This window comes from Pristiophorus japonicus, chromosome 1, assembly GCF_044704955.1.
Source record: "Pristiophorus japonicus isolate sPriJap1 chromosome 1, sPriJap1.hap1, whole genome shotgun sequence".
NCBI lineage: Eukaryota > Metazoa > Chordata > Chondrichthyes > Pristiophoridae > Pristiophorus > Pristiophorus japonicus.
Window position 1 is genome coordinate 118,200,411 of NC_091977.1, and position 27,277 is coordinate 118,227,687.

Sequence of the window (27,277 nt, forward strand, 5' to 3'; positions counted from 1 at the left end):
TAGATTTCTATGATTCTATGATTCGAAGCAACTTGGAGTGTTTTACTACATTAAAAGCACTATGTAAATGCGAGTAGTAGTTGTTATTGTAACCTAAAGATGGAAAAAAATGAAATCTTCAACCTTTTTTCCACCATTATGCCACACAGCTGTTACTTCTGAAATTTTTGCTTGGTCACAGGTTTTGCAATTCTACAGGGTCAATATTCCAACTCCCGTCATGCGTCTAGTTCACACAGACAGAATTAAGTGGAGCACTTAACTGCGCACTAAAAGCTGAACAAAATTATGTTTTCCCCTCCCCACCATTTGTGCTATCTAAAATATGTGAGCAGATCTCAAACACTCCCTGCAAATGTTGTATCCCCTTCAAACCCCACCCAATTCACAGAGGCATCTCTCCCCATCCAAACCTACCAGTTCATGATGGCATTCTTCTCTTTCCTCCCAATCTCAGTTCATACTGACACTCTTTCTCTTCACTCCGCACCCCCCCCCCACCCCCACCCCCCAGCACCCTGTTCATGACACCACTCATTTGTTCAAACCTCCTCCCTCAGCATCACTTGCAGTTTCACCTCTCCACGTTCATTGGTTAATACTGGCACTCTTCTCACTACCCCTCCAACCATGGCACTGCCAGCTTCTTCCCTTCGGCCTCATAGTACCACTCTTCGAAGTGTTTAAAATGATAATGGGATTCAATAGGGTAGATACAGATAAACTATGTTCTCTGGTTCCGGTGGGGGAATCCAGAACAAAATCTTAATTAGAGCCAAGTCATTCAGGAGTGAACTCAAGAAAAACTTTTTTCATATGAAGAGTGGTGGAAATCTGGAACTCTCTCCCCAAAGGCTGTGGATGCAGGATCAATTGAAATTTTGAAATTTTCAAGACAGATAGATATTTGTACGGTAAGGGTATCAAGGGATATAGAACAAAGTTGGGTAAACAGAGTTGACGTAGAGATCAGCCATGAACTGAATGGCAGAGCAAGCTCAAGGGGCTGAATAGCCTGCTTATATTACTTTGTTCCTGGCTTCAGCCCCATCTACAATACCATTCCAGGGTATGCCTACCCAAGTCCTGTGTTGCATTTGCCATAAGATGCATATTATGTGGAGGGGTTCTCATGAAATCAGAAATTAACGCCAACAGTAAACAGCCACAATTATTTGGTCTTGGTCTAAACATGGAAAAAAAGAGCTGAATTCCAGAAGTGAGGCAAGAGAGACTGCCCTTGACATCAAGGTGGCATTTAACAGAGTGCGGCATCAAGGAACCCTAGTAAAATTCAAGTCAATAGCGATCAAGGGATAATTCTCCACTGGTTGGAGTCATAACTAGTACAAAGAAAAATGGTTGTGCTTGTTGGAGGCCAATCGTCTCAGCCCCAGCTTCATTTTCAGCTGCTTCATCAATGATGTTCTCTCCATCATAAGGTCAGAAGTGGGGATGTTCGCTCATGGTTGGAACTGAACACCGTGCATTCAGAATTTCTCAAGATAAAGAAGCAGTCCATGCCCTCATGCAGAAAAACCTGGACAACATCCAAGCTTGTCCTGATAACTAGAAAGTAACATTCATGCCACACAAGTGCCAGGCAATGACCATCTCCAACAAGAGAAAGTCTAACCACGTTCCATTGATGTTCAATGGCATTACCATTGTCAAATAACTCACCATCAACATTCTGGGGTTAACATTGACCAGAGACATTACTGGACCAGCCATATAAATACTGTGGCTACAAGAGCAGAGCAGGTCAGAGGTTGGGTATTCTGTGACAAGTGACCACCTCCCGAATCCTCAAAACCTTTCCACCACCTACAAGGCACGTCAGGAGTGTCATGGAATACTCTCCACTTGCCTAGATGAGTGTAGTTGCAACAAAGGAAGACACAAATAACGTTCCGGAAATACTAGGGGACCGAGGGTCTAGTGAAAAGGAGGAACTGAAGGAAATCCTTATTAGGCGCGAAATTGTGTTAGGGAAATTGATGGGATTGAAGGCCGATAAATCCCCGGTGCCTGATGGTCTGCATCCCAGAGTACTTAAGGAAGTGGCCCTAGAAATAGTGGATGCATTGGTGATGATTTTCCAACAATCTATTGACTCTGGATCAGTTCCTATGGACTGGAGGTAGCTAATGTAACCCCACTTTTTAAAAAAAAGGAGGAAGAGAAAAGGGGTAATTATAGACCAGTTAGCCTGACATCAGTCGTGGGGAAAATGTTGGAATCAATTATTAAAGATGAAATAGCAGCACATTTGGAAAGCAGTGACAGGATCGGTCCGAGTCAGCATGGATTTATGAAAGGGAAATCATGCTTGACAAATCTTTTTCAGGATGTAACTAGTAGAGTGGACAAGGGAGAACCAGTGGATGTGGTGTATTTGGACTTTCAAATGGCTTTTGACAAGGTCCCACACAAGAGATTGGTGTGCAAAATTAAAGCACATGGTATTGGGGGTAATGTACTGATGTGGATAGAGAACTGGTTGGCAGGCAGGAAGCAGAGAGTCAGGATAAACGGGTCCTTTTTAAGAATGGTAGGCAGTGACTAGTGGAGTGCCGCAGGGCTCAGTGTTGGGACCCCAGCTATTTACAATATACATCAATGATTTAGATGAAGGAATTGAGTGTAATATCTCCAAGTTTGCAGATGACACTAAGCTGGGTGGCGGTGTGAGCTGTGAGGAGGAAGCTCAGAGGCTGCAGGGTGACTTGGACAGGTTAGGTGAGTGGGCAAATGCATGGCAGATACAGTATAATGTGGATAAATGTGAGGTTATCCACTTTGGTGGCAAAAACACGAAGGCAGAATATTATCTGAATGGTGGCAGATTAGGAAAAGGGGAGGTGCAACGAGACCTGGGTGTCATGGTACATCAGTCATTAAAAGTTGGCATGCAGGTACAGCAGGCGGTGAAGAAGGCAAATGGTATGTTGGCCTTTATAGCTTGGGGATTTGAGTATAGGAGCTGGGAGGTCTTAATGCAGTTGTACAGGACCTTGGTGAGGCCTCACCTGGAATATTGTGTTCAGTTTTGGTCTCCTAATCTGAGGAAGGACATTCTTGCTATTGAGGGAGTGCAGCGAAGGTTCACCAGACTGATTCCTGGGATGGCAGGACTGATATATGAGGAGAGACTGGATCGACTGGGCCTTTATTCACTGGAGTTTAGAAGGATGAGAGGGGATCTCATAGAAACATATAAAATTCTGACGGGACTGGACAGGTTAGATGCTGGGAGAATGTTCCCGATGTTGGGGAAGTCCAGAACCAGTGGACACAGTCTAAGGATAAGGGGTAAGCCATTTAGGACCGAGATGAGGAGAAACTTCTTCACTCAGAGAGTTGTTAACCTGTGGAATTCCCTACTGCAGAGAGTTGTTGATGCCAGTTCATTGGATATATTCGAGAGAGTGTTAGATATGGCCCTTACGGCTATAGGAATCAAGGGGTATGGAGAGAAAGCAGGAAAGGGGTACTGAGGTGAATGATCAGCCATGATCTTATTGAATGGTGGTGCAGGCTCGAAGAGCCGAATGGCCTACTCCTGCACCTATTTTCTATGTTCCTATGTAACAACACTCAAAGCTCAACACCATCCAGGACAAAGCAGCCTGCTTGATCAGCACCCCATCCTCCACCTTAAATATTCACTCCTTTCACCACCCGTGTACCGTGGCTGCAGTGTGAACCATCTACAAAATGCATTATAGCATCTCGTCAAGGCTTCTTCAATAGCACCTTCCAAACCCACTACCTTTACCACCAAGGACAAGGGCAGCAAGTGCATGGGAACACCATCACTTCCAAGGTCCCCTCCAAGTCACACACTGTCCTGACTTGGAATTAAAATCGCCATTCCCTCATCGTTGCTGGGTCAAAATCATGGAACTTTCTACCCAATAGCACTTTGGGAGTACCTTCACCATAGACTGTTGCGGTTCAAGAAGAAAGCTCACCACCACTTTCTCAAAGGCAATTAGAGATGGATAATAAATGCTGGTCTTGCCAGCAATGCCCACATCTCGTGATTTAATTTTTTTTTAAATTGCTTCAGCTTAAAGCAACAGCAGGAGGACACCTGGAATGGTGGAGCCTAGCTCATGCCAATATTCATCTGTGAATGTAGATATGTGGATAGTGCCAGCAAAATACTGTCTCTCCGTGTCAAGTGAGATGATCCTTTTACAGGCTTTCAAAAAAATTCAGATAATCTATCATACTCCTGATGAACGCATTCCAAAAAAGATGGACATTTTATTACAGTTACAAACAACCCAAAGAATTCCAGATGTAGCACTTGATAAAAAATTTCCCGCTGCTATCTCACTACACACTACACATACTGGGGCCTAAATTGCTCCCCTCTTTAAGGCCCATTACCTGTGAGAGGCGGTAATGATGTGGATAGGCCTCACCGATCGGGGGCAAATGGATGGGCCAACCCGTCCTAAATTGCCCCCGGGCCAGGAGCAACAGGAATGGGTTTCCGCGCCACGTGTGTTGTCGCCCCGTCGGGCACGCACCGACCTCCTTCCATCCGGCGGTGACTTCCTTTCTGTTCTCTGCGGAAAATTGCCTTACGGGAGCGGTGCCGCTGCCGGTCGGTGTCGCTGACAACTATTCCCTGCGGGAAGCTGTGCGTACCTGGGCGGCGCATCCGCCCTTAAAGGGGAGGGCGCACTACTGGCGCCTCCATTTTATTTTGTCAGCCGACTCAGAGGTCGGCCCGACAATGATGGCCATGGGTTACACTCCCTGGTGACCCAGTGGGTAAAACTAAACCTCATGCAGAGCTTGGATTGGCCCTCCCCTTTAACTGAAGGGGAGGGACGTTGTGACATGGCAGCGCGATGGGTCGAAGTCATCAGCACAGTGCTGATGATTTGTAGCGACGGTCACACCGCTGCAAGGGCACTTCCGCCCCGACTGGAAATGCACAACAAAGAGCTAAATATCGGCGCAAGATCCGTCCCATGGATTGGGGCGGAGAAGAAAGTACAAGATCGGTAAGTATGCTTACTTTTGGTCGAGGGGTAATTTCGGCCCCCACTATCTTTTGTCTGGCTACAGATATTGACCAATGAGTCTCTATTTGCAAAGTTTCTTCTTAGCAGACTGACAATGCAATACATTGTCAGTGACCTCTGGGATCAGAGTCTGAATCCATAAAAATGTCTCACAGGTGCAATAGAAGCTGATCATCTGAAATTCTGAATCTCATTGCTGCAGTATAGAAAGCTTCAACATCTAAATTATTTACACAAAATGCTAGAAATATACAACGGATCTATGAATACCTGAAAAGAGAAGACAGGTTAATGCTTTGGATGCAGGCCCTTAGACAGAATTGTTCTGACATTTGGTCTGCATCCAAAAAATTTAGCCAACTGATTTGAGTATTTAACACTGGCACTGGGTACCTGACATGAAGGATGTTCCACTCCTAGTGCTATTGGTCACCTTGCAAAGCAGAAATTCACCAAAAAAACTCTTCCTGATGTCACCCAACTCCTGAAAGTACATATCTATACTATACAGCCATAATAGATGAATATTGTTCTTGCATCTCGGTTTAATTGTTTGGCAGATGAAGGATCATTCCAGATATATATTCTATTAAAGTCTGCAAACGTGCATCTCTTTTGTAGGTTTCAGCTTTTCAAGTTCCCCTAATATATGAGCCTATGCAACAACCAAATATTGGAGACTAATCTGCTCATCAACTGCAGAATGATATCATTCTAAGAAGACCACTGCCCTTTTGTTTTACCAAAACATTTTGCCAAAATACTAGAATTTCACTGAAGACAATCTTGGGCAATAGCACATCAATTCTCTGCCCCAGGAAAGCTGTGTCATTGAATATATTTAAGGTGGAGATACCTTTAGATAGATTTTTGAACGATAAGGGAATGAAGGGTTATGGGGAACGAGCAGGGAAGTGGAGCTGAGCCGAAGATCAGATCAGTTATGATCGCATTAAATGGCAGAGATGGCTCGAGGGGCCAAATGGCCTACTCCTGCTCCTATTTCTTATGTTCTTATAATTCATTTGTCAGCTTACCAGCATTTCACAAGAAAAATCTGCTTTTTTTTCCCACTAGGTTTGGAAGTTGCCAGTATCACCCCAACATGTTGGAGAACAGTATTGGAGCATGTCAGAATCAGATTGGTCAGAGGCCAGGACTTAAATGGTTAGAGACAAAATCGACCAAAGCACAGGATTGGAGCTCGTCAGGACCAGTCCAATGCTACTTTCTTCCATGTCAGTTGTGCATGAATTTAAGACAGAAAAGTTTTAAATTGAGCCAATGTTTTCTGACAATCACACTTACATGTGTGTGTTTGTCCCCAAAGAATATACAATGAAAACAATAAATCTACTAAAATGCAGCTTTTAGGAATGTTTTATTTTCCTCAAATGAACTTTTTGGGGCATGGCCAGTTGCTGTCTAATGTGATTTATTCAATAAGACTGATTGCAGACACTTTTTTGAGATAAGAAGGATATTCCTTGGTATGAATGCATCACCTGCATTTCCAGAACTGCCACAGTTTGGAAATAAAATAGGAAATAGAATTGCAGGTGATGAGTTGTACGTAATTTTTAAAAATGACTGTCCTGGAGAACCCTTGCCTCTAAGTCAGAAGGTTGTGGGTTTAAGTCTCATTCCAGGGACTTGAGCACAAAAGAAATCCAGGCTGACACTCCAGTGCAGTACTGAGGGAGTGCTACACTGTCAGAAGTGCCATCTTTCGGATGAAACATGGCCCCGTCTGCGCTCTCAGGTGGACGCAAAAGATCATGTGACACTATTTCAAAGAGCAGGGGAGCTATCCCTGGTGTCCTAGCCAATATTTATCCCCTCAATCAACATCACTGAAACCGATTATCTAGTCACGACCACATTTGTGCGAGCTTGCTGTGTACAAATTGGCTGTCGCATTTCCTACATTGCATCAGTTGCTAAACTTTTAAAAAGTACTTCATTGGCTGTAATGCATTTTGGGACATCAAAGGCGCTATATAAATGCAATTCTTACTTTCTTTTTCAATCAACCATGCAAATACAGTGAACTATTCAGCCAAAACAGTAACTATAAGCCAGAGAATGTAACATGCTCTGGTTGGACCAGACCTCAAATACTGTGTTGAGGTCTGGTGTCGATGACATAAGGAGACATTCAAGCCCCAAAGGTAGCTCAGAGAATAATTACAAGGCTGATCTCTACTAGCAGAGGATTGGGCTTCTCTGTCCTGAAGAGAGACAACTGTCAGGTGACTTTAAGAGGTAAACGATATATAAACAAAGCAAAGGTAAATCAGGAAATCCTTCTTCATATAAAAAGTGCTCAATTTTCTAAATTAGTGTCTCAGTGCTGAGTTTTGACAAGGGAAGAGCATTTCAAGAAATTCAAGCATGAAGGTCGGCACTATCCCTGTTCAAATTTCCCAAAATGTGCTCTTGTTGCATGAAGCTCTGCACTAGGAGCACTAATTATACCCCAGTGCGCTTAACATCTAGAATGGACTTCCAAGGTAGGTTAGTGGAGGCGAAAACCCTGTAAACATTTTAGAAGCAGTTGGATACTGTGACGGAGCTCTGTAGGGTCTTTATTGATGAACAAGTTAAATAGCCAATGGCTTCCTCCTATATTTATTTTATAAACTTGTAATGCGTGATGTTAACCATTGACGTATTTACTTGTGATTGCAGGACTCAATTATGTCTTGTAACTTAGAAAGCTGTCTTTCGTTCATTTACATGCTTATGTAGATGTCCCATAGAATCAAATTCATTGCAGCACAGCAGGCCATTCGGCCCAGCGAGACCATGCCAGCTCTCTGTAGAGCAATCCATTCAGTCCCATTCCCCTGCTCTATCCCCATAGCCTTGTAAGTTTAAGTGCTCATCTAATTTCCTTTTGAAATCACTGATTGTCCCCGCTTCCACCACCCTCGTCAGCAGCGAGTTCCAGCTCATTACCACTCGCTGCATAAAAAGTTCTTCCTCACATCCCCTCTGTATCTCTTGCCCAAAATCTTAAATGTGTCCCCTAGTCCTTGTACCATCGACTAATGGAAACAGCCTTTCTCTGTCTACCTTATCCAAACCTATCAATCTTGTATACCTCTATCAAATTACATATGTATACCTTTGTAATCAAGGTTGTATGGCACAGAAGGGGGTCATTTGGCCCAACTAATCCATGCCGGTGTTTACGTTCCACTCGAGCCTCCTCCAGTCTTTCCTCATCTAAATCTATCCGCATAACGCTCTATTCCCTTCTCCGCTTGTCTAGCTTCCCCTTAAATGCATCTATTCTATTTGCTTCAACCACTCCCTATGGTAGTGAGTTCCACATTCACACTACTCTTTGGGTAAAGAATTTTCTTCTGAATTCCCTGTTAGATTTCTTGGTGACTGTCTATATTGATGGCCCAAAAGTTAAGCTCTTCCCCACAAGTGTAAACCTTCTCTCTACATCCACTCTATCAAAACCTTTCATAATTTTAAAGACCTCTATTTGGTCACTCCTCAACCTTCTTTTTTTCCAAGGGAAAAGAGACCCAGCCTGTTCATCCTTTCCTGCTATGTATACCCTCGTATTTCTGGTATTATCAAATCTCCCCTCAACCTCCTTTACTCCAAGGAGAACAACCCCAGCTTCTCCAACCTAACCTTGTAGTTAAAATCCCTCATCCCTGGAACCATTCTGGCAAATCTCCTCTGCACCCTCTCAAGGACCTTCACATCCTTCCTAAAGTGTGATGACCAGAACTGGATGCAATACTCTAGTTGTGGCCTAACCAGAGCTTTATAAAGGTTTAGCATAACTTCCCTGCTTTTGTACTCAATACCTCTATCTATGAAGCCCAAGATCCCATATGCTCTGCTAACTACTCTCAATAAGTCCTGCCACTTTCAAAGGTCTATGCATATGAACTCCCAGGTCCCTCCGTCCCTGCACTCCCTAGAACCGTGCCATTAAGTCTACATTGTCTCTCCCCATCTCTTCTGCCAAAGTGCATCACCTCACACTTCTCTGTATTAAATTCCATCTGCCACCTGTCTGCCCATGTCCTGTTGTAGTCAACTGTTATCATCCTCACTATTTGCCACACCTCCAAGTTTGATATCATTGGCAAATGTTGACCCTTTATTGCCATGCACCAACCAGAAAGCAAGCCCACACTATCTACAATAGAGTGGCCCACATAATGTGAGGGGTGAAAGAACAACAAACAACTTGCAGTTACATACCGCCTTTCACGACCTATGAACGTCTCAAAGCATTTCAGGCCATTAAGTACTTCCGTAGTGCAGTCACTGTTGTAATGCAAGAGCAAAATAAAATGCAAACCCCAGGCTGTAGAGAGTCAGGAAGACCCAAGAGCACAAAATTCAACACCCAGTAAATTTTTTTAAATATTGCAGTTTGTAAAACTTTGTTTCTAATACAATAAAATATTTTTTCGACAGGATCAAAGATCAATATGAACTAGAAATTGCTGTTGGTGATAATAACCGATCATAGGGCATTCCTCTGCCCATGATTTAATGGGGGCATTAACATTTATTTTAAATGGGTTAATGGCTCCATTAAATTAATGGTCAGAGGAATATCCTATGCAGACATTGTGTTCATCTGATTATTCATTGTAATTTCCAATTTAATGTTTTAATGTTTTAAAAAAAACAATATTTCAAATGGATGTAACATGCAGTCAGCATTGAGAAAGTCTAAAAAACAGATAAAAGTTTGGGCTTGGCTCTTCATCAGAAACTGATTGTAAAGTTTTGCTTCACTCTGGTCCTTCCTGAAGCTACTTAAAACATTTGTTGAAAATAATTAAATCAGCATTGCCTCAATCCAGGTAATTCCTACATGCCTCAGGGCTATATTGGGATCCAGGACACAATCAGAAGTATGAACATAGAATGCACAGCCGGTTGGATTATTACAGGTGCATGCTGTAAAAGATGTTCCTGCCCATGCTCCAAACAGCGACCTGGGTCCTGATGATGTCACCCAGTCGCCCACCTTGAAACCGTCGCATACCTGGACCAGTTCGCATTGGAAGTTGTAGTGGCCACTCCAGCTCTTTTTGTAGCCCTGACCTGCAGAGCTGTTCTCATGCAGGTCAGGGTGGCCCATGATGTAATATTATTATCCCAACTGGATAACCTCTTGTTGGCTGGTGCAGATACGATGGTAAGTACTTCAGGGAATCTAATACGGCCAGGGTGATCTCCTGGGGTAGTTTTGATTGCCTGGATGGGTCGGAGAGGAATTTTCCCAGATTTTTTTCCCCAATTGGCCAGGAGATCGCATGGCTCCGTGTGGGGTGGAATACAGAATGTTTTAGTGCAAGGGGTGTCGCAGTTGTGTGGGGCGGACTGGTTGGGCCGGATGCTCTTTGCCTTTCCGCCATTGTTCATAAATTTATATGTAACCTTTAGGGCTGCTGACTGAGGGCCGTGCGGGTCTTTGTCGGCCAGCGCGGACACGATGGGCCGAAATGGCCTCCTTCTGTGCTGTAAATTTCTATGTTTCTAAGTTTAAGTTTGCACTAAAAATTGACCAATATTGGGTATATCTCTAACCTAAATTATGACAAACGTGTCCCATTCTGATTTCTTGTTATCATCATGTGCCATAAGCCCTACATCCTGGGCTGTTTTGAGCCAAGTCAGCTTTTTGGGGTATTTTTCAAAGTTCACACGTATGGGTTGAACATAAGATAGGAAGTGTGCTTTCTGCAATGTCCTCTCATATTAACCAAGTTTACATAAAATTACTAATTCCCAGATATGTTGTCATAATACTTGATTGAGGACCAACCCCTCCAATGTACTCACTAGGTGTGGGGCTGCACTTTTCAAAAAGTATGCACAACCATAACCACACACTTAAGTGTTTTATGTTGGTGCAGAAGACATTAAGCTGATTAAAATATTGAGCAGTCCTTGTCCCTTATCTGGCACAAAACATTCAGTATCAAGGATAGAGAACATCCTGTTTTTTAAAATATACTAATTTTCAGCTAAACTGTTCTCACCAGTCAGAAGAAATGCAAAACTACAATTTTTATTTTCCAGTTTTCTCCAGTCATTTGATAGAGCCAAAACACAACAAAACTCTGCAGCCATAATGACAGCCACGAAGGTACACAACTGAAGAGAAGAATGCACAACTAAGCTAAAATGAAAATGCAAGGAATGAGATTACATGGCAGGCTGTATAGCACAACCATAAAGTCTGATGACAGTATAAACCAATTAATCAATCTTTGTTTTCACAGTTAGTCATATCTGAAAAAAAAACTCTTTGGTTATGTATCATTCTTCAAACTTGCTACTGGCCATTTTACAAAAAGACTATTTACGTGCACTTACTTTTTGTATCATCAGTTTAGTATCTCGAACTTATTTCAACTTCCGCCTTGGCAAGAAGGAAGAAACATGTATACAATGACATCTATTTAAGTTTATACATCACAAAGTACATAATCGAGAAGCACAATAAAAGGAAATTAACAGATATCATTCAGGCTGCTATATAATGCACGGAGCCACATGTTTAAAATATATCCTGCGTTAAGTCCTAGCTCTGTATCAAATTAAATATAAACTGTTGTGATGCATGTGCAGTAGTTAAAATGTTAAATTATCTGAATATAACGCCATGCAATATTGATATAGCATTTGCACAAAAAGCTACTTGCAGCGTTGCAACAATTAAACATTTTAATAGCGAATGCGCAAAAAAAGTCATTTCTCGGTTGATTGCAGACCAGTTAAATCAATTGTTTAAAAAATACAGAAAATTGCTTGCGATGGTGCATTTTACTGCAGGATCCTGGTGGGTGGGTCACTCCCTCCCCAGGGAGCCCGGATCCACACCACTGACAGCTGTTCACGCAGGTACTTGTCACACACCCAGACATTCTATGGGGATATATATATATATATAGATTATATTTTTTTTTAACTGACACACAGATCATAAACTTTACCTCCCCAGATTCCTAATTGCAACTGCGAGGTGTCCAAGTTCACTACGTAATCTCCCAAGAAACGGTTCAAAACCTCGACCACTAAAGACTCGAACACCATCGTCTCCCGATCACCATCCTCGGCCGGCCCGGACCGCCACCGCCTCTTCTCCACACGAGCGCCGAGCGAAATTAAATTATTCAAAAACAAACGATCGCCCACCGAACCGGAACTAGAGCGTGCTGCGCCGCCTCACTCCCTTTAATACCAGCGCGCTCAGTCCGCCAGCCGCAAGCCTTGGAGTCGCTTTAGGGCTTTCGCAGTGACCGTGCGTGTTCACGTCCGACGCGTCACTTCGCACCGCCGCCGCCTTTTGCTCGGCCCCGTACATGCGTGTAACCGGGCGAGCGCCGGACGAGGTCAGCAGTAGCAAAAAGAGACGGTTGGGGTTACGCTAGAAGACAAGTTATACGCCATACAAAGCTTTGGTTATTTTTTAAATGTAACACTGCACCGCCATTGTGTTGGGAGAGCCCTGTTTCTCGGTCGTCGTGAGGGATTGTCTAGCATGGGCTCTAATTGTGAACAGAGAAGGGTAAAAATAGGGACAGCAACACTTATTGACAGTCAGGTTTTTGATCAGCAAGTTCCAAGGGCAACCTGAAAAGGTTAGAATGCAGGAAGGTAGTTATAATTTATTTTAAGTCAAGCAAGATGACCCATGAATGTGGGGGAACTGTAGTACGTTCCTTATTTTGTAAAGGCAGTAAAAGCAAGGGCCCTAATTTGTGGCCGGGATTACGGTGAATTGACCAAAACATCGGGATTTGGCGCAGGCGTATTCCAAATCCTGAAGTTGCGATCTATCATTCCCTGCTCCGAAACCGGCCACGCTGATGCCGCCGCCGCCCCCAGCCGGTCTGTAATCAGGCAAATCATTGAAACTGATGAAAACTTCGATTCTTCCGCAGTAAATACTGCGTTAAATTTCCCACTAAAAGTTAGACCCAAAGGAATTAGGTCTAACTGGGTTTTAACAGTGTTATTACTGCTAAACAAATGTTAAGGGTCTGGAAAACTAATTTTAATTTTGTCCTGTGTGAAATTTGTCCATTTTAATAAAAATTTAATTTTTTAAGAAGCTTTTCAAAAAATAATACATTTTTTTCTCAAGTTTGGCCATCTTTATTACAGGTTTGCATTTTCCCCATGTGAGAACCCCAATCTTTTGCTATCTCTAAGAGTTTAACAAGTTTGAATTTTAAGAGCTCACTTGTTTGCTGTCTCTGAGAATTCTTCCTTTTGGTTGGCTGCTTTGACAGCCTGTTGAACAAGGGTTTCTCCACAAGGGTCATCAACTTGAAACATTAACTCTCTTTCTCTCTCCATAGATGCTGCCTGACCCGCTGAGATTTCCAGCATTTTCAATTTTTATTTCAGATTCCAGCATCCGCAGTATTTTGCTTTTAATCTCCACTGCAGTTCGTTGATGTGAATCGAATTGAAGGTTGGAAAACCCAAAGTTCTCGACACGGATTGCGAGATCCTTGTGCAAAGCATACTTCGGGGCCTGCAGCGATGCCTTTGCTTCTATGCTGACTACAAATTATTCTGTTATACTGATTGGAGTCATAGAAACATAGAAAATAGGTGCAGGAGTGGGCCATTTGGCCCTTCGAGCCTGCACCACCATTCAATATGATCATGGCTGATCATGCAACTTCAGTACCCCATTCCTGATTTCTCTCCATACCCCTTGATCCATAAGGACCACATCTAATTCCCTTTTGAATATATCTGTCCCAAGTCACCCTGCAGCCTCTTAGCATCTTCCTCACAGCTCACACTGCCACCCAACTTAGTGTCATCTGCAAACTTGGAGATATTCCATTCAATTCCTTTGTCCAAATCATTAATGTATATTGTAAATAGTTGGGGTCCCAGCACTGAACCTTGCGGTACCCCACTAGTCACTGCCTGCCATTCTTTAAAGGCCCGTTTATTCCTACTCTTTGCTTCCTGTCTGCCAACCAGTTCTCTATCCACATCAATACATTACCCCCAATACCATGTGCTTTAATTTTGCACACTAATCTCTTGTGTGGTACCTTGTCAAAAGCCTTCTGAAAGTCCAAATACACCACATCCACTGATTCTCTCTTGTCCACTCTACTAGTTACACCCTCAAAAAATTCTAAAAGATTTGTCAAGCATGATTTCCCTTTCATAAATCCATGCTGACTTGGACCAATCCTGTCACTGCTTTGCAAATGCGCTGCTATTACAACTTTAATAATTGATTCCAACATTTTCCCCACTACCGATGTCAGGCTAACTGGTCTATAATTCCTTGTTTTCTCTCCCTCTTTTAAAAAGTGGTGTTACATTAGCTACCCTCCAGACCATAGGAACTGATCCAAAGTCTATAGAATGTTGGAAAATTACCACCAATGCATCCACTATTTCTAGGGCCACTTCCTTAAGTACTCTGGGATGCAGACTATCAGGCCCTGGGGATTTATCGGCCTTCAATCCCATCAATTTCCCTAACACAATTTCCTGACTAATAAGGATTTCCTTCAGTTCCTCCTTCTCGCTAGACCCTCGGCCCCCTAGTATTTCCGGAAGGTTATTTGTGTCTTCCTTACTGAAGACAGAACCAAAGTATTTGTTCAACTGGTCCGCAATTTCTTTGTTCCCCATTATAAATTCACCTGAATCTGACTGCAAGGGACCTACGTTTGTCTTCACTAATCTATTTTTTTTCACATAGCTATAGAAGCTTTTGCAGTCACTTTTTATGTTCCCGGCAAGTATCCTCTCATACTCTGTTTTCCCCCTCCTAATTAAACCCTTTGTCCTCCTCTGCTGAATTATAAATTTCTCCCAGTCCTCAGGTTTGCTGCTTTTTCTGGCCAATTTATATGCCTCTTGGATTTAACTCTATCCCTAATTTCCCTTGTTAGCCACGGTTGAGCCACCTTTCCTGTTTATTTTTATGCCAGACGGATGTACAATTGTTGAAGTTCATCCATGTGATCTTTAAATGTCTGCCATTGCCTATCCACTGTCAACCCTTTAAGTATCATTCACCAGTCTATTCTAGCCAATTCACGTCTCATACCATCGAAATTACCTTTCTTTAAGTTCAGGACCCTAGTCTCTGAATTAACTGTGTCACTCTCCATCTTAATAAAGAATTCTACCATATTATGGTCACTCTTCCCCAAGGGGCCTCGCACAACAAGATTACTAATTAATCCTCTCTCATTACAAAATGCCCAGTGTAGGATGGCCATCTCTCTAATTGGTTCCTCGACATATTGGCCTCGAAAACCATCCCTAATACGCTCCAAGAAATCCTTGTCCACTGTATTGCTACCAGTTTGGTTAGCCTAATCAATATGTAGATTACAGTCACCCATGATAACGGCTGTACCTTTATTGCAAGCATCCCTAATTTCCTGTTTGATGCCATCCGCAACCTCACGACTATTGTTTGGTGGTCTGTACACAACTCCCAGTAGCGCTTTCTGCTCTTTGGTGAACCTTCGCCGCACTCCCTCAATAGCAAGAATGTCCTTCCTCAGATTAGGAGACCAAAACTGCACCAAATACTCAAGGTGTGGTCTCTCCAAGGCCCTGTACAACTGCAGTAAGACCTCCCTACTCCTATACTCTCATCCCCTTGCTATGAAGGCCAGCATGCCATTTGCCTTCTTTACTGCCTGCTGTACCTGCATGCTTACCTTCAATGACTGATGTACCATGATATCCAGGTCTTGTTGCACCCCCCCTTTTACTAATCTGTCACCATTCAGATAATAATCTGCCTTCCTGTTTTTGCCACCAAAGTGGATAACCTCACACTTATCCACATTATACTGCATCTGCCTTGCATTTGCCCATTCACCTAACCTGTCCAAGTCCCCTGCAGCCTCCTACCATCCTCCTCGCAGCTCACACTGTCGCCCAGCTTAGTGTCATCTGCAAACTTGGAGATATTACCTTCAATTCCTTTGTCGAAATCATCAATGTTTTTGTAAATAACTTGGGTCCCAGGACTGAACCCTGAGGCACCCCACTAGTCACTGCTTGCCATTCTGAAAAGGACCCGTTTATTCCCACTCTTTGCTTCCTGTCTGCCAACCAGTTCTCGATCCACGTTAATACATTACCCCCAATACCATGTGCCTTAATTTTGCACACCAATCTCTTGCCTGGGACCTTGTCAAAAGCCTTTTGAAAGTCCAAGTGCACCACATCCACTGGTTCGCCCTTGTCCACTCTACTAGTTACATCCTCAAAAAACTCTAGAAGATTTGTCCAGCATGATTTCCCTTTCATAAATCCATGCTGACTTGGACCGCTCCTCACATTGAGACACAGAGCCTTCAGGCTTCTATTTTTAACACTCTTTGTCCTTTTAGAATTATGTTGTAATGGGGCCCTTTTTGATTTTTGCCTTTGATTTCTCTGCCCTCCACTTTTCCTTATCTCCTTTCTATCTTTTGCTTCTGCCCCCATTTAACTTCCCTCTGTCTCCCTGCATATATTCCCATCCCCCTGCCATATGTTTAAACCCTCCCCAACAGCACAAGCAAACACTGTCCCTAGGACATCGGTTCCAGTCCCGCCCAGGTGCAGACCATCCGGTTTGTGCCGGTTCAAATATCCCAGGAATTTGAATCCCTCCCTCTTGCACCATTCCTCAAGCCACGCATTCACGAGTCCAAGTGAGCCCAATCACAATTGTTGCTTTATCTTCATTTGCTGTGAAATAAAGCTGCTTATATATGCATATCTGGCCATGTCTTATGAAGTACGATTGACCTGCCTTTAAAAAGATTGAAGACGTGCAAATCCAAAAGATACCAGTATAAAATTCCGATCACATTGTTTACAGTATTGTATAATTTGATATTGGGCAGTACAGGCACATGCCTAAATTTAAATACAAGAGCTATTAGTGCCACTGTAAGACCCAAACTTCTAAAATCTGGTGTGATGCCAATGGAATGGATCAAAATGAGCTGGCTAATCCCATTTTCCAGCTTGCTGTTGACCCGCAGTCTCGGGGCATGCTCTGGTACCAGTCAGAACTGGTGAATATCTAGAAAGAAGAATATTTATTTGAAACTGGCCAATATTAAAGCGTCAAAACTGAAAAGGGTGGAACTGAAAAACTTCAAAGATATATCTCAGTAAGCCTCACTCCACCTCATCATGGACTGTTGGCAGTGCTCTCAAGGAGTTTTATGTAGATGATTCCCATTAATGCCAGAAAGTTTGGGTGCACCACTCTGCAAGATATTGGATCAACAGGCAAGTGCTATATTTTGCAAAGGTGAGCTCCGCAGCAGGGTGACAAGCAAGTCCTTCCTCACATCCATTTTCAACCCAGCTGAAGAAGTTGTATTCTTTGTGAGCTCTCTTGTGGGAAATGTCAAGGTTTGCAGGGCATTCAACCACAACCAAGATACAGGCATAGCTGCCCTTCAACGGAGTAGGAAAAGCTTGTCTCAGTTTCTGCAACATCAACCCAGGGAAGGTCCCTCACAAGCTACCCCAACCCCAGAAGGCAACTGAGAATGACCAAGAGTGCAGCAAAGATGATAATGGTGACATGCCAGCTTTCACTAACCAGCCTCATGATGAGTTGGCATGGTTGTTTGATATTTTCAATACAGGCTGGCCTAAAGTTTGAATGTGTCAGACCTGGTACAGAGTTGAGCCTCACAGAGGTCCCAAACTGAAGCTTTTGCAGGATTCACCCTGCCTTCTTCTCTTTGGATCATGACCTATCATGTTTAGGCATGCGTTTCTTTTTATTATTCATTCTTGGAATATGGATGTCGTTACCAAGGGCAGCATTTATTGCTCATCCCCATTTGCCCTTGAGAAGGTGCTGGTGGACCATCTTGAACCACTGCAGTCGATATAGAATCATAGAATGGTTACAGCACAGAAGGAGACCATTCGGCCTGTCAAACCCAATACCAGTTCTCTGCAAGAGCACTTCAGCCATGTCCACTCCCCACCCTTTCCCTGTAGCCCTGCAAAAAATTTTCCTTCGGATACTTATACAATTCCTATTTGAAAGGCACAATTGAATCTGCCTCCACCATCCTTTCAGACAGTACATCACTTGCTGCGTAAAAAAGTTTTTCCTCATGTCGCTTTTGGTTCTTCTGCCACTCACCTTAAATCTATGTCCTCTAGTTCTCGACTCTTCCGCCAATGGGAAAAGTTTCTCTCTACTCTGAACCCCTCATGATTTTGAACACCTCACAGAGTACATAAGGAAGTGGCCCTAGAAATAGTGGATGCATTGGTGATCATTTTCCAACAATCTATCAATTCTCAATCAGTTCCTATGGACTGGAGGGTAGCTAATGTAACACCACTTTTTAAAAAAGGAGGGAGAGAGAAAATGGGTAATTATAGACCGGTTAGCTTGACATCAGTAGTGGGGAAAATGTTGGAATTGATTATTAAAGATGAAAGAGCAGGGCATTTGGAAAGCAGTGACTTGATCGGTCCAAGTCAGCATGGACTTATGAAAGGGAAATCATGCTTGACAAATCTGGAATTTTTTGAGGATGTAACTAGTAGAGTGAACAAGGGAGAACTAGTGGATGTAGTGGATTTGGACTTTCAAAAGGCTTTTGACAAGGTCTCACACAAGAGATTGGTGTGCAAAATTAAAGCACATGGTACTGGGGGTAATGTACTGACGTGGTTAGAAAACTGGTTGACAGGAAGCAGAGAGTCGGGATAAACGGGTCCTTTTCAAAATGGCAGGCAGTGACTAGTGGAGTGCCGCAGGGCTCAGTGCTCGGACCCCAGCTACTTACAATATACATTAATGATTTAGATGAAGGAATTGAGTGTAATATCTCCAAGTTTGCAGATGACACTCAGCTGCGTGGCGGTGTGAGCTGTGAGGAGGACGCTAAGAGGCTGCAGGGTAACTTGGACAGGTTAGGTGAGTGGGCAAATGCATGGCAGATACAGTATAATGTGGATAAATGTGAGGTTATCCACTTTGGGGACAAAGACACGAAGGCAGAATATTATCTGAATGGCGGCAGATTAGAAAAAGGGGAGCTGGGTGTCATGGTACATCAGTCATTGAAAGTTGGCATGCAGGTACAGCAGGCGGTGAAGAAGGCAAATGGTATGTTGGCCTTCATAGCTAGGGGATTTGAGGAGCAGGGAGGTCTTACTGCAGTTGTACAGGGCCTTAGTGAGGCCTCACCTGGAATATTGTGTTCAGTTTTGGCCTGAGGAAGGACATTCTTGCTATTGAGGGAGTGCAGCGAAGGTTCACCAGACTGATTCCCTGGATGACAGGACTGATATATGAGGAGAGACTGGATCGACTGGGCCTGTATTCACTGGAGTTTAGAAGGATGAGAGGGGATTTCATAGAAACATATAAAATTCTGACGGGATTGGGCAGGTTAGATGTAGGAAGAATGTTCCCGATGTTGGTGAAGTCCAGAACCAGAGGACACAGTCTAAGGATAAGGGGTAAGCCATTTAGCACTGAGATGAGGAGAAACTTCTTCACTCAGAGAGGGTTGTTAACCTGTGGAATTCCCTACCGCAGAGAGTTGTTGATGCCAGTTCATTGGATATATTCAAGAGGGGGTTAGATATAACTGTTATGGCTAAAGGGATCAAGGGGTATGGAGAGAAAGCAGGAAAGGGGTACTGAGGTGAATGATCAGCCATAATCTTATTGAATGGTGGTGCAGGCTCGAAGGGCTGAATGGCCTAACCCTGCACCTATTTTTTATGTTTCTATGTATAAAATCTGCTCTCAACTTTCTCTGTTCCATGGAGAACAAACCCAGCTTCCCCAGTCTATCCACGTAACTGAAGTCCCTCACCCCGCAACCATTCTCGTAAATCTTTTCTGCACCTTCTCCAAGGCCTTCACATCCTTCCTGAAGTGCGGTGCCCAGAATTGGACACAATACTCCAGTTGAGGCCGAGCCAGTGTTTTATAAAGGTTATAGCTTCCTTGCTTTTGTACTCTGCAACTATTTATGAAGCCCATGATCCTGTATACTTTTTTAACTGCTTTCTCAACCTGCCCTGCCACCTTCAACGATTTGTTTACATTTACCACCAGGTCTCTCAGTCATGCACCCCCTTTAGAATTGTATCCTTTAGTTTATATTGCCTCTCGTCATTCTTCCGGCCAAAATGTATCATTTCACACATTTCTGTCATAAATTTCATCTGCCATGTATCTGCCCATTCCACCAGCCTGTTTATGTCTTCTTGAAGTCAATCACTATCCTCTTCACTGTTCACTATACTTCCAAGTTTTGTGTCATCTGCAAATTTTAAAATTGTGCCCTGTACACCCAAGTCTAAGTCATAATATATATCAATATATCACGCATATATATGTGGTGAAGGTACTCCCACAATGCTGTTAGGTAGGGAGTGAGAATGCCCCAGTTACTTCCAGGATTAAAAAGACTTATGTTACCTATCGGCTGTTGATTCTGTGTTTGTGTTTCAAATTTCAGAAGAACAGGAAAGCATCTGTTCAGGAGATGGACCCTGCAGTAATCCATTGTGGTTGGACGCAGGGAAAAACAGACCTTTCTGCAGAGCATATTGCATGCCACTAACTTAACTGGACTGAATTTCTCGCTACCGATGCTATCGTTCTATGATGTAGACCAGCCATGAGATCAGTTCCTGCCACTGGTTGAGAACCTCCACCAGATTGCATAGTTACAGCAGCATGTTGCATTGGATAACCTTGATGTAGGTGTGGGATTTATTGCCCAGCGAATCATTCCCTGATGGCTTGTTTGCTTCCTGCTATCAGGGTTTCTTCGCGAATTGTAGTAGCAACTGTTGGAGAGCACTTGCAAACTAAAAAACATTTTTCATCCAAACATTATTGAAGACTACAAATGTCACCAGCAGCATTTAGATTGGTACTGAGAGTTGAGTCTTCCACCTTGCAACTATTCACTCTATCCACAGACTTTGGCACAATCATTGTTTTTGCTCTTCTTTGAACCATCATCAATGTGTCAGTGCCCTTTGAAGATAGAATTACTAAAACTGTACACAGTATTCTAAATGTGGTTTTACAAATCATTTGTACAGTGAAAATAACCTGCTTTGATTAGTCAGACCTCCACATTTATATTAGAACACAGTGGCTGCTGCATTATGTACTGTGATATGCATGACAGTACTTTTTAAGGTCGGTTGATGACCACTTCCCTATTGACTAGATGGTACAGACACCTTAAAATCTATTTTCTTGAAATAATTTTGAAAATTAACAATTGTGTGTGATTGCATCGACATCATGGCCTTGACTGAAACCTGGCTGAGGGCTGATGACACCTTCCCCGTAAATATAAGAACATGAGAAATAGGAACAGGAGCAGGCCATACGGCCCCTCGAGCCTGCTCCGCCATTTAGTACGATCATGGCTGATCCGATCATGGACTCAGGTCCACTTCCCTGCCCACTCCCCATAACCCCTTATTCCCCTATCGTTTAAGAAACTGTCTATTTCTGTCTTAAATTTATTCAATGGCCCAGCTTCCACAGCTCTCTGTGGCAGCAAATTCCACACATTCACAACCCACTGAGAAGAAATTTCTCCTCGTCTCAGTTTTAAATGGGCGGCCCTTTATTCTAAGATTATGCCCTCTAGTTCTAGTCTCCCCTGTCAGTGGAAACATCCTCTCTGCATCCACCTCGTCAAGCCCCCTCATAATCTTATACATTTCGATAAGATCACCTCTCATTCTTCTGAATTCCAATGAGTAGAGGCCGAACCTACTCAACCTTTCCTCATAAGTCAACCCTCCCATCTCCGGAATCAATCTAGTGAACCTTCTTTGAACTGCCTCCAAAGCAAGTATATCCTTTCGTAAATATGGAAACCAAAACCGTATGCAGTATTCCAGGTGTGGCCTCACTAATACCCTGTATAACTGCAGCAAGACTTACCTTTATACGCCATCCCCTTTGCAATAAAGGCCAAGATTCCATTGGCCTTCCTGATCACTTGCTGTACCTGCATACTATCCTTTTGTGTTTCATGCACAAGTACCCCCAGGTCCCGCTGTACTGCGACACTTTGCAATTTTTCTCCATTTAAATAATAATTTGCTCTTTGATTTTTTTCTGCCAAAGTGCATGACCTCACACTTTCCAACATTATACTCCATCTGCCAAATTTTTGCCCACTCACTTAGCCTGTCTATGTCCTTTTGCAGATTTTTTGTGTCCTCCTCAACATTGCTTTTCCTCCCATCTTTGTATCAGCAGCAAACTTGGCTACGTTACACCCGGTCCCTTCTTCCAAGTCGTTAATATCGATTGTAAATAGTTGGGGTCCCAACACTGATCCCTGCAGCACCCCACTAGTTACTGATTGCCAACCAGAGAATGAACCATTTATCCCTATTCTCTTCTGCTGGTTAGCCAATCCTCCACCCAAGCTAATATATTACCCCAAACCCTGTGAACTTTTATCTTGTGCAGTAACCTTTTATGTGGCTCATTGTCAAATGCATTCTGGAAGTCCAAATACACCACAGCCACTGGTTCCCCTTTATCCACCCTGTTCGTTACATCCTCAAAGAATTCCAGCAAATTTGTCAAACATGACTTCCCCTTCATAAATCCATGCTGACTCTGCTTGACCGAATTTTGCTTTTCCAAATGTCCTGCTACTGCTTTAATAATGGGCTCCAACATTTTCCCAACCTCAGATGTTAGGCTAACTGGTCTGTAGTTTCCTGCTTTTTGTCTGCCTCCTATTTTAAATAGGAGCGTTACATTTGCAGTTTTCTAATCTGCTGGGACCTCCCCAGAATCCAGGGAATTTTGGTAAATTACAACCAATGCATCCACAATCCCTGCCGCTACTTCTCTTAAGACCCTCGGATGCAAGCCATCAGGTCCAGGGGATTTATCCGCCTTTTGTCCCATTATCTTACTGAGCACCACCTCCTTAGTGATTGTGATTCCTCCCCCGCCCCCCCCCCCCCCCACCCCCATAGCCCCTTAACTATCCACTGTTGGAATATTGTTAGTGTCCTCTACCGTAAAGACTGATACCAAATATTTGTTCAAAGTTTCTGCCATCTCCATGTTCCCCATTACTAATTCACCAGTCTCGTCCTCTAAGCGACCAATATTTACTTTAGCCACTCTTTTCCTTTTTATATACCTATAGAAACTCTTGCTATCTGAATTTATATTTCGTGCTAGTTTACTTTCATCGTCTATCTTCCCTTAATCATTTTTTTAGTCATTCTTTGCTGGCTTTTAAAATCTTCTGTCCTCCCACTAGTTTTGGCCACTTTGTATGCCCTTGTTTTTAATTGGATACCGTCTTCAATTTTTTAGTTAGCCACGGATGGCTATCTTTTCTCTTACATCCTTTCCTCCTCACCGGAATATATTTTTCTTGAGAGTTGTGAAATATCTCCTTAAATGTACACCACTGTTCATCAACTGTCCTACACTTTAATCTATTTTCCCAGTCCACTTTAGCCAACTCTGCCCTCATACCTTCAAAGTCTCCTTTATTTAAGTTTAGTAAGCTGGTTTGAGATCCAACTTTCTCATCTTCCATCTGAATTTGAAATTCAATCATGCTATGATCACTCATTCCAAGGGGATCCTTTACTAGGAGATTATTTATTAATCCTGTCTCATTACACAGGACCAGATCTAAGATAGCCTGCCCCCTGGTTGGTTCCGTTACATACTGCTCAAGGAACCCGTCCCTTATGCACTCTATGAATTCTTCCTCGAGGCTACCCTGACCAATTTGATTTGTCCAATCAATATGGAGGTTAAAATTACCCTTGATTAATGCTGTTCCTTTTTTACAAGTCTCCACTATTTCCTGATTTATGCTCCAACAACAGAGTTGCTACTGTTAGGGGGCCTATAGACGATGCCCACCAGTGACTTTTTCCCCTTATTATTTCTTATCCCCACCAAACTGTTTCAACATCCTCATCATTTGAGCCAATATAATTTCTCACTATTGCAGTGATTCCATCCTTTATCAACAGAGCTACCCCACCTCCTTTTCCTTTCTGTCTGTCCTTCCGGATTATCAAATACCCCAGAATATTTACTTCTCAGTCCTGGTCACCTTGCAACCACGTCTCTAATGGCTATCAGATCAGACCCATTTGTCTCACTTTTGCCGTCAACTCATCTATTTTGTTACAAATGCTACATGCATTTAGACAAAGTGCCTTTAATTTGTTTTTTTTAAACCCTTTTTTCCTGCTTGTTTCCTCTCTCCTTCAAACTCACTTTCTTTATTTTTGCTTTCTAATTCCAGCTTTACTCCCCTCCCAATTGAATCTATTTTCAGGTTCCCATCCCCCTGCCAAGCTAGTTTAAACCCTCCTGAAAAGCACTAGAAACCCCCCTGCTCCGCGAGGATATTGGTCCTCTGTTGAGGTGCAACTCGTCCGGCTTGTACATGTCCCATCTCCCCCAGAAGCAGTCACAATGCCTCAGGAAACTAAAGCCCTCCCGCCTGCACCATCTCTCCAGCCATGTATTCATCTGCTCTATCCTCCTGTTTCTGTGCTCACTAGCTTGTGGCACTGGGAGTAACCCGGAGATTACTACCTTTAAGATCCTGCTTTTTAATCTCTCTCCATCTCCCTAAACTCTGCCTCCAGGACCTCACCCCTCTTCCTACCTATGTCATTGGTACTGATGTGGACCATGACCTCTGGCTGTTCACCCTCTCCCCCCAGAATGCCCTGCAGCCGTTCAGTGACATCCTTGACCCTGGCACCAGGGAGGCAACATACCATCCTAGAGTCACGTCTGCGGCCGCAGAAACACCTGTCTGCTCCCCTGATTATTGAATCACCTACCACTATAGCTCTTCCATTCTTCTTCCTCCCCCACCCCAGGTTCAGCTGAGCCACCCGTGGTGCCGTGGACTTGGCTCTGGCTGCACTCCCCAGAGCCACCATCGCCCTCACCGGTACTCAGAACAGAGTACCGGTTGGAGAGCGAGATGGACTCACGGGACTCCTGCACTACCTGCCTAGTCCTCCTCTTCTGTCCAGTGTCACCCAAACCCTATCTGCCTGCACACTCTTAAGCTGTGGGGCGACCGTCTCTAGAAACGTGCTATCCACGTAGCTCTCAGTCTCGCGGATGCACCGCAGTGACTCCAGCCGCCGCTCAAGCTCCAAAACACGGAACTCGAGTTGGTGCAGCTGGAGACACCTCCTGCACATGTGGTCGTCCCGGCTGCGTGAAGCATCTGGGATTTCCCACATGCCACAGGATGTGCAATCCATGGGACTGAGCTGCCCTGCCATCCCTCTAGTTACACTCGGAACTATCGGAATTAAAAGTAGAACTAAACTCTAAATCTTAGCAAAACACACCCAGCGGCTAGTCAGCAAACAACCGATTTAATTAACTGGTTCTCCTTAGATAATAAAGATCACTTATATATTTACTTGCAGTTCCTAACTAACACCAATGCCAAAGGTTTCTTAAAGAAAATAAAAATACTCACCAATCCACCAGCCAATCACTTACCTGCTTGGCTGTGACGTCACACTTAGATTTCGATTCTTTTTACTTTTTTTGTCCCTGCAGCAACGAGCTCCACCCGAACTGCCACGCCCTTTTATTTGGGCCTCGAGCCCCCGTTCCTTGTTGAGCTCCTCCCGAACTGCAGCACCCACCTGGCTATACTTTCCACCATTACTCCACCCAAACGATTGTGGTGGCGGTGTGGGTCTTATCCCCAAATCACACCTTGGTCTGTCGCCAGACTCCTCTGGCACCTTCTCCTTTGAGCATCTCATCTTGTTCCACCTCTTGCCTGTCATCTAAAATCCGCGTTCTCTACCGCCCACCATGGCAAAGCACGATTTTTTCTTTCATAAATCCGTGTCAACTCTACCCAATCAAATTATTATTTTCTAAGTGCCATGTCATCATGTCCCTATAATAGGTTCTTGCATTTTCCCTACTACTGATATCAGGCTAATTGGTCTATAGTTCCCTGTTTTCTCTCTCCTTTCTTGAATAGTGGGGTTACAGTTTCTACCTTCCAATCCACCGGGACTGTTCTAGAATCTCGGGAATTCTGGAAGTTCAAAGCCAATGCATCCACTATCTCTGTAGCCACTTCTTTTAAAATCCTAGGATCCAGGAATTTGTTGGCTTTTAGTTAGTCCCATTAATTACTCCAGTACTATTTCTTTACTAATACTACTTTCTTTAAGCTCCTCATTTTCATTAGACCCTTGATTCCAAAGTTGCCTGTATACTGTGTTGCCGTGCGGTTGTGCAGCGCTCCAGGGATCCCACGCAGCCAGCTTGCCAATACAAAAAATCGTGCATGCACAGTATTTTCAATGCCCTGTGCAGCCCTTTAAACGCGGCGCCAAATAAAATTAGGAGGAACATTGCTTGATTCCCCATTATTTCTGGAATGTTTTTTTGTGTCTTCTCCCCTGAAGACAGATACAAAGTATCTGTTTAATGTTCCCCCTGGTAAGGCCCTCATCATTGCTCCTTTAAGTGCAAGGGATGCAGAATTGAACATATATGGTGGACAACTGGTTTAGCCATTCATTGTTAGATCTAGCTGGAACACATAAAGCACTATTAGATGCTACTCTCCTCTTCCAAAACTGTTCACTATTCCAGGATCATCCTGGAATACAAAGATAACTCCTGCTTCTTTTCTCCACTGCGAAACAACTCTTTAAACCCTCTCCCCTGCTTCTTCCACCTCCATGTCCAACAACAAGTGTGAGGAGCTCATGGACTTCTTTGTCACTAAGATTGAGACCATCTGTTCAGCTGCCTCTTCTGCTTCACCACCTTCCCCTAGCCCATCAGGCCAAATTTCCTCTAAGGTTCTGTCCTGTCCTAGCCCTGAACTTGCATCTTTCTCTAGTTTCTCTCCTATCACCCCTCAAGCCCTCTCGTAGCTCATCTTGTCCATGAGACCCACTCCCTCTTCCCTCAACCCTACTCCCCAATAAATTGCTGACCAACCAATTTCCTTTTCAGGCTCCCATGTTAGAGGCTATTGTTAATGGTTCTCTCTCCTCAGCTACTGTACCCCTCTCCTTCAAATTTGCCATCATAACTCCTCTCAAAAAAATAACACTTGACCTCTCCGTCCTTGCAAAGTACCGTCCCATCTCCAATCTCCCTTTCCTTTCCAAAGTCC

The 27,277-nt window shown here is 43.6% G+C and overlaps 1 protein-coding gene across 2 annotated transcripts in view; it reads right to left on the minus strand.

Annotated features, from left to right (window-relative positions):
- vps13a (vacuolar protein sorting 13 homolog A) overlaps positions 1 to 12,272 on the minus strand; it is a 645,125-nt gene extending 632,853 nt beyond the window's left edge. For both annotated transcript variants that reach the window (XM_070882697.1, XM_070882688.1), the window contains exon 1: positions 12,044 to 12,272. In XM_070882697.1, coding sequence (XP_070738798.1) covers positions 12,044 to 12,143 — 100 coding nt within the window. In that variant the 5' untranslated portion in view covers positions 12,144 to 12,272. The remainder of the gene's footprint in view (positions 1 to 12,043) is intronic.
- Positions 12,273 to 27,277: the final 15,005 nt, after the last annotated feature.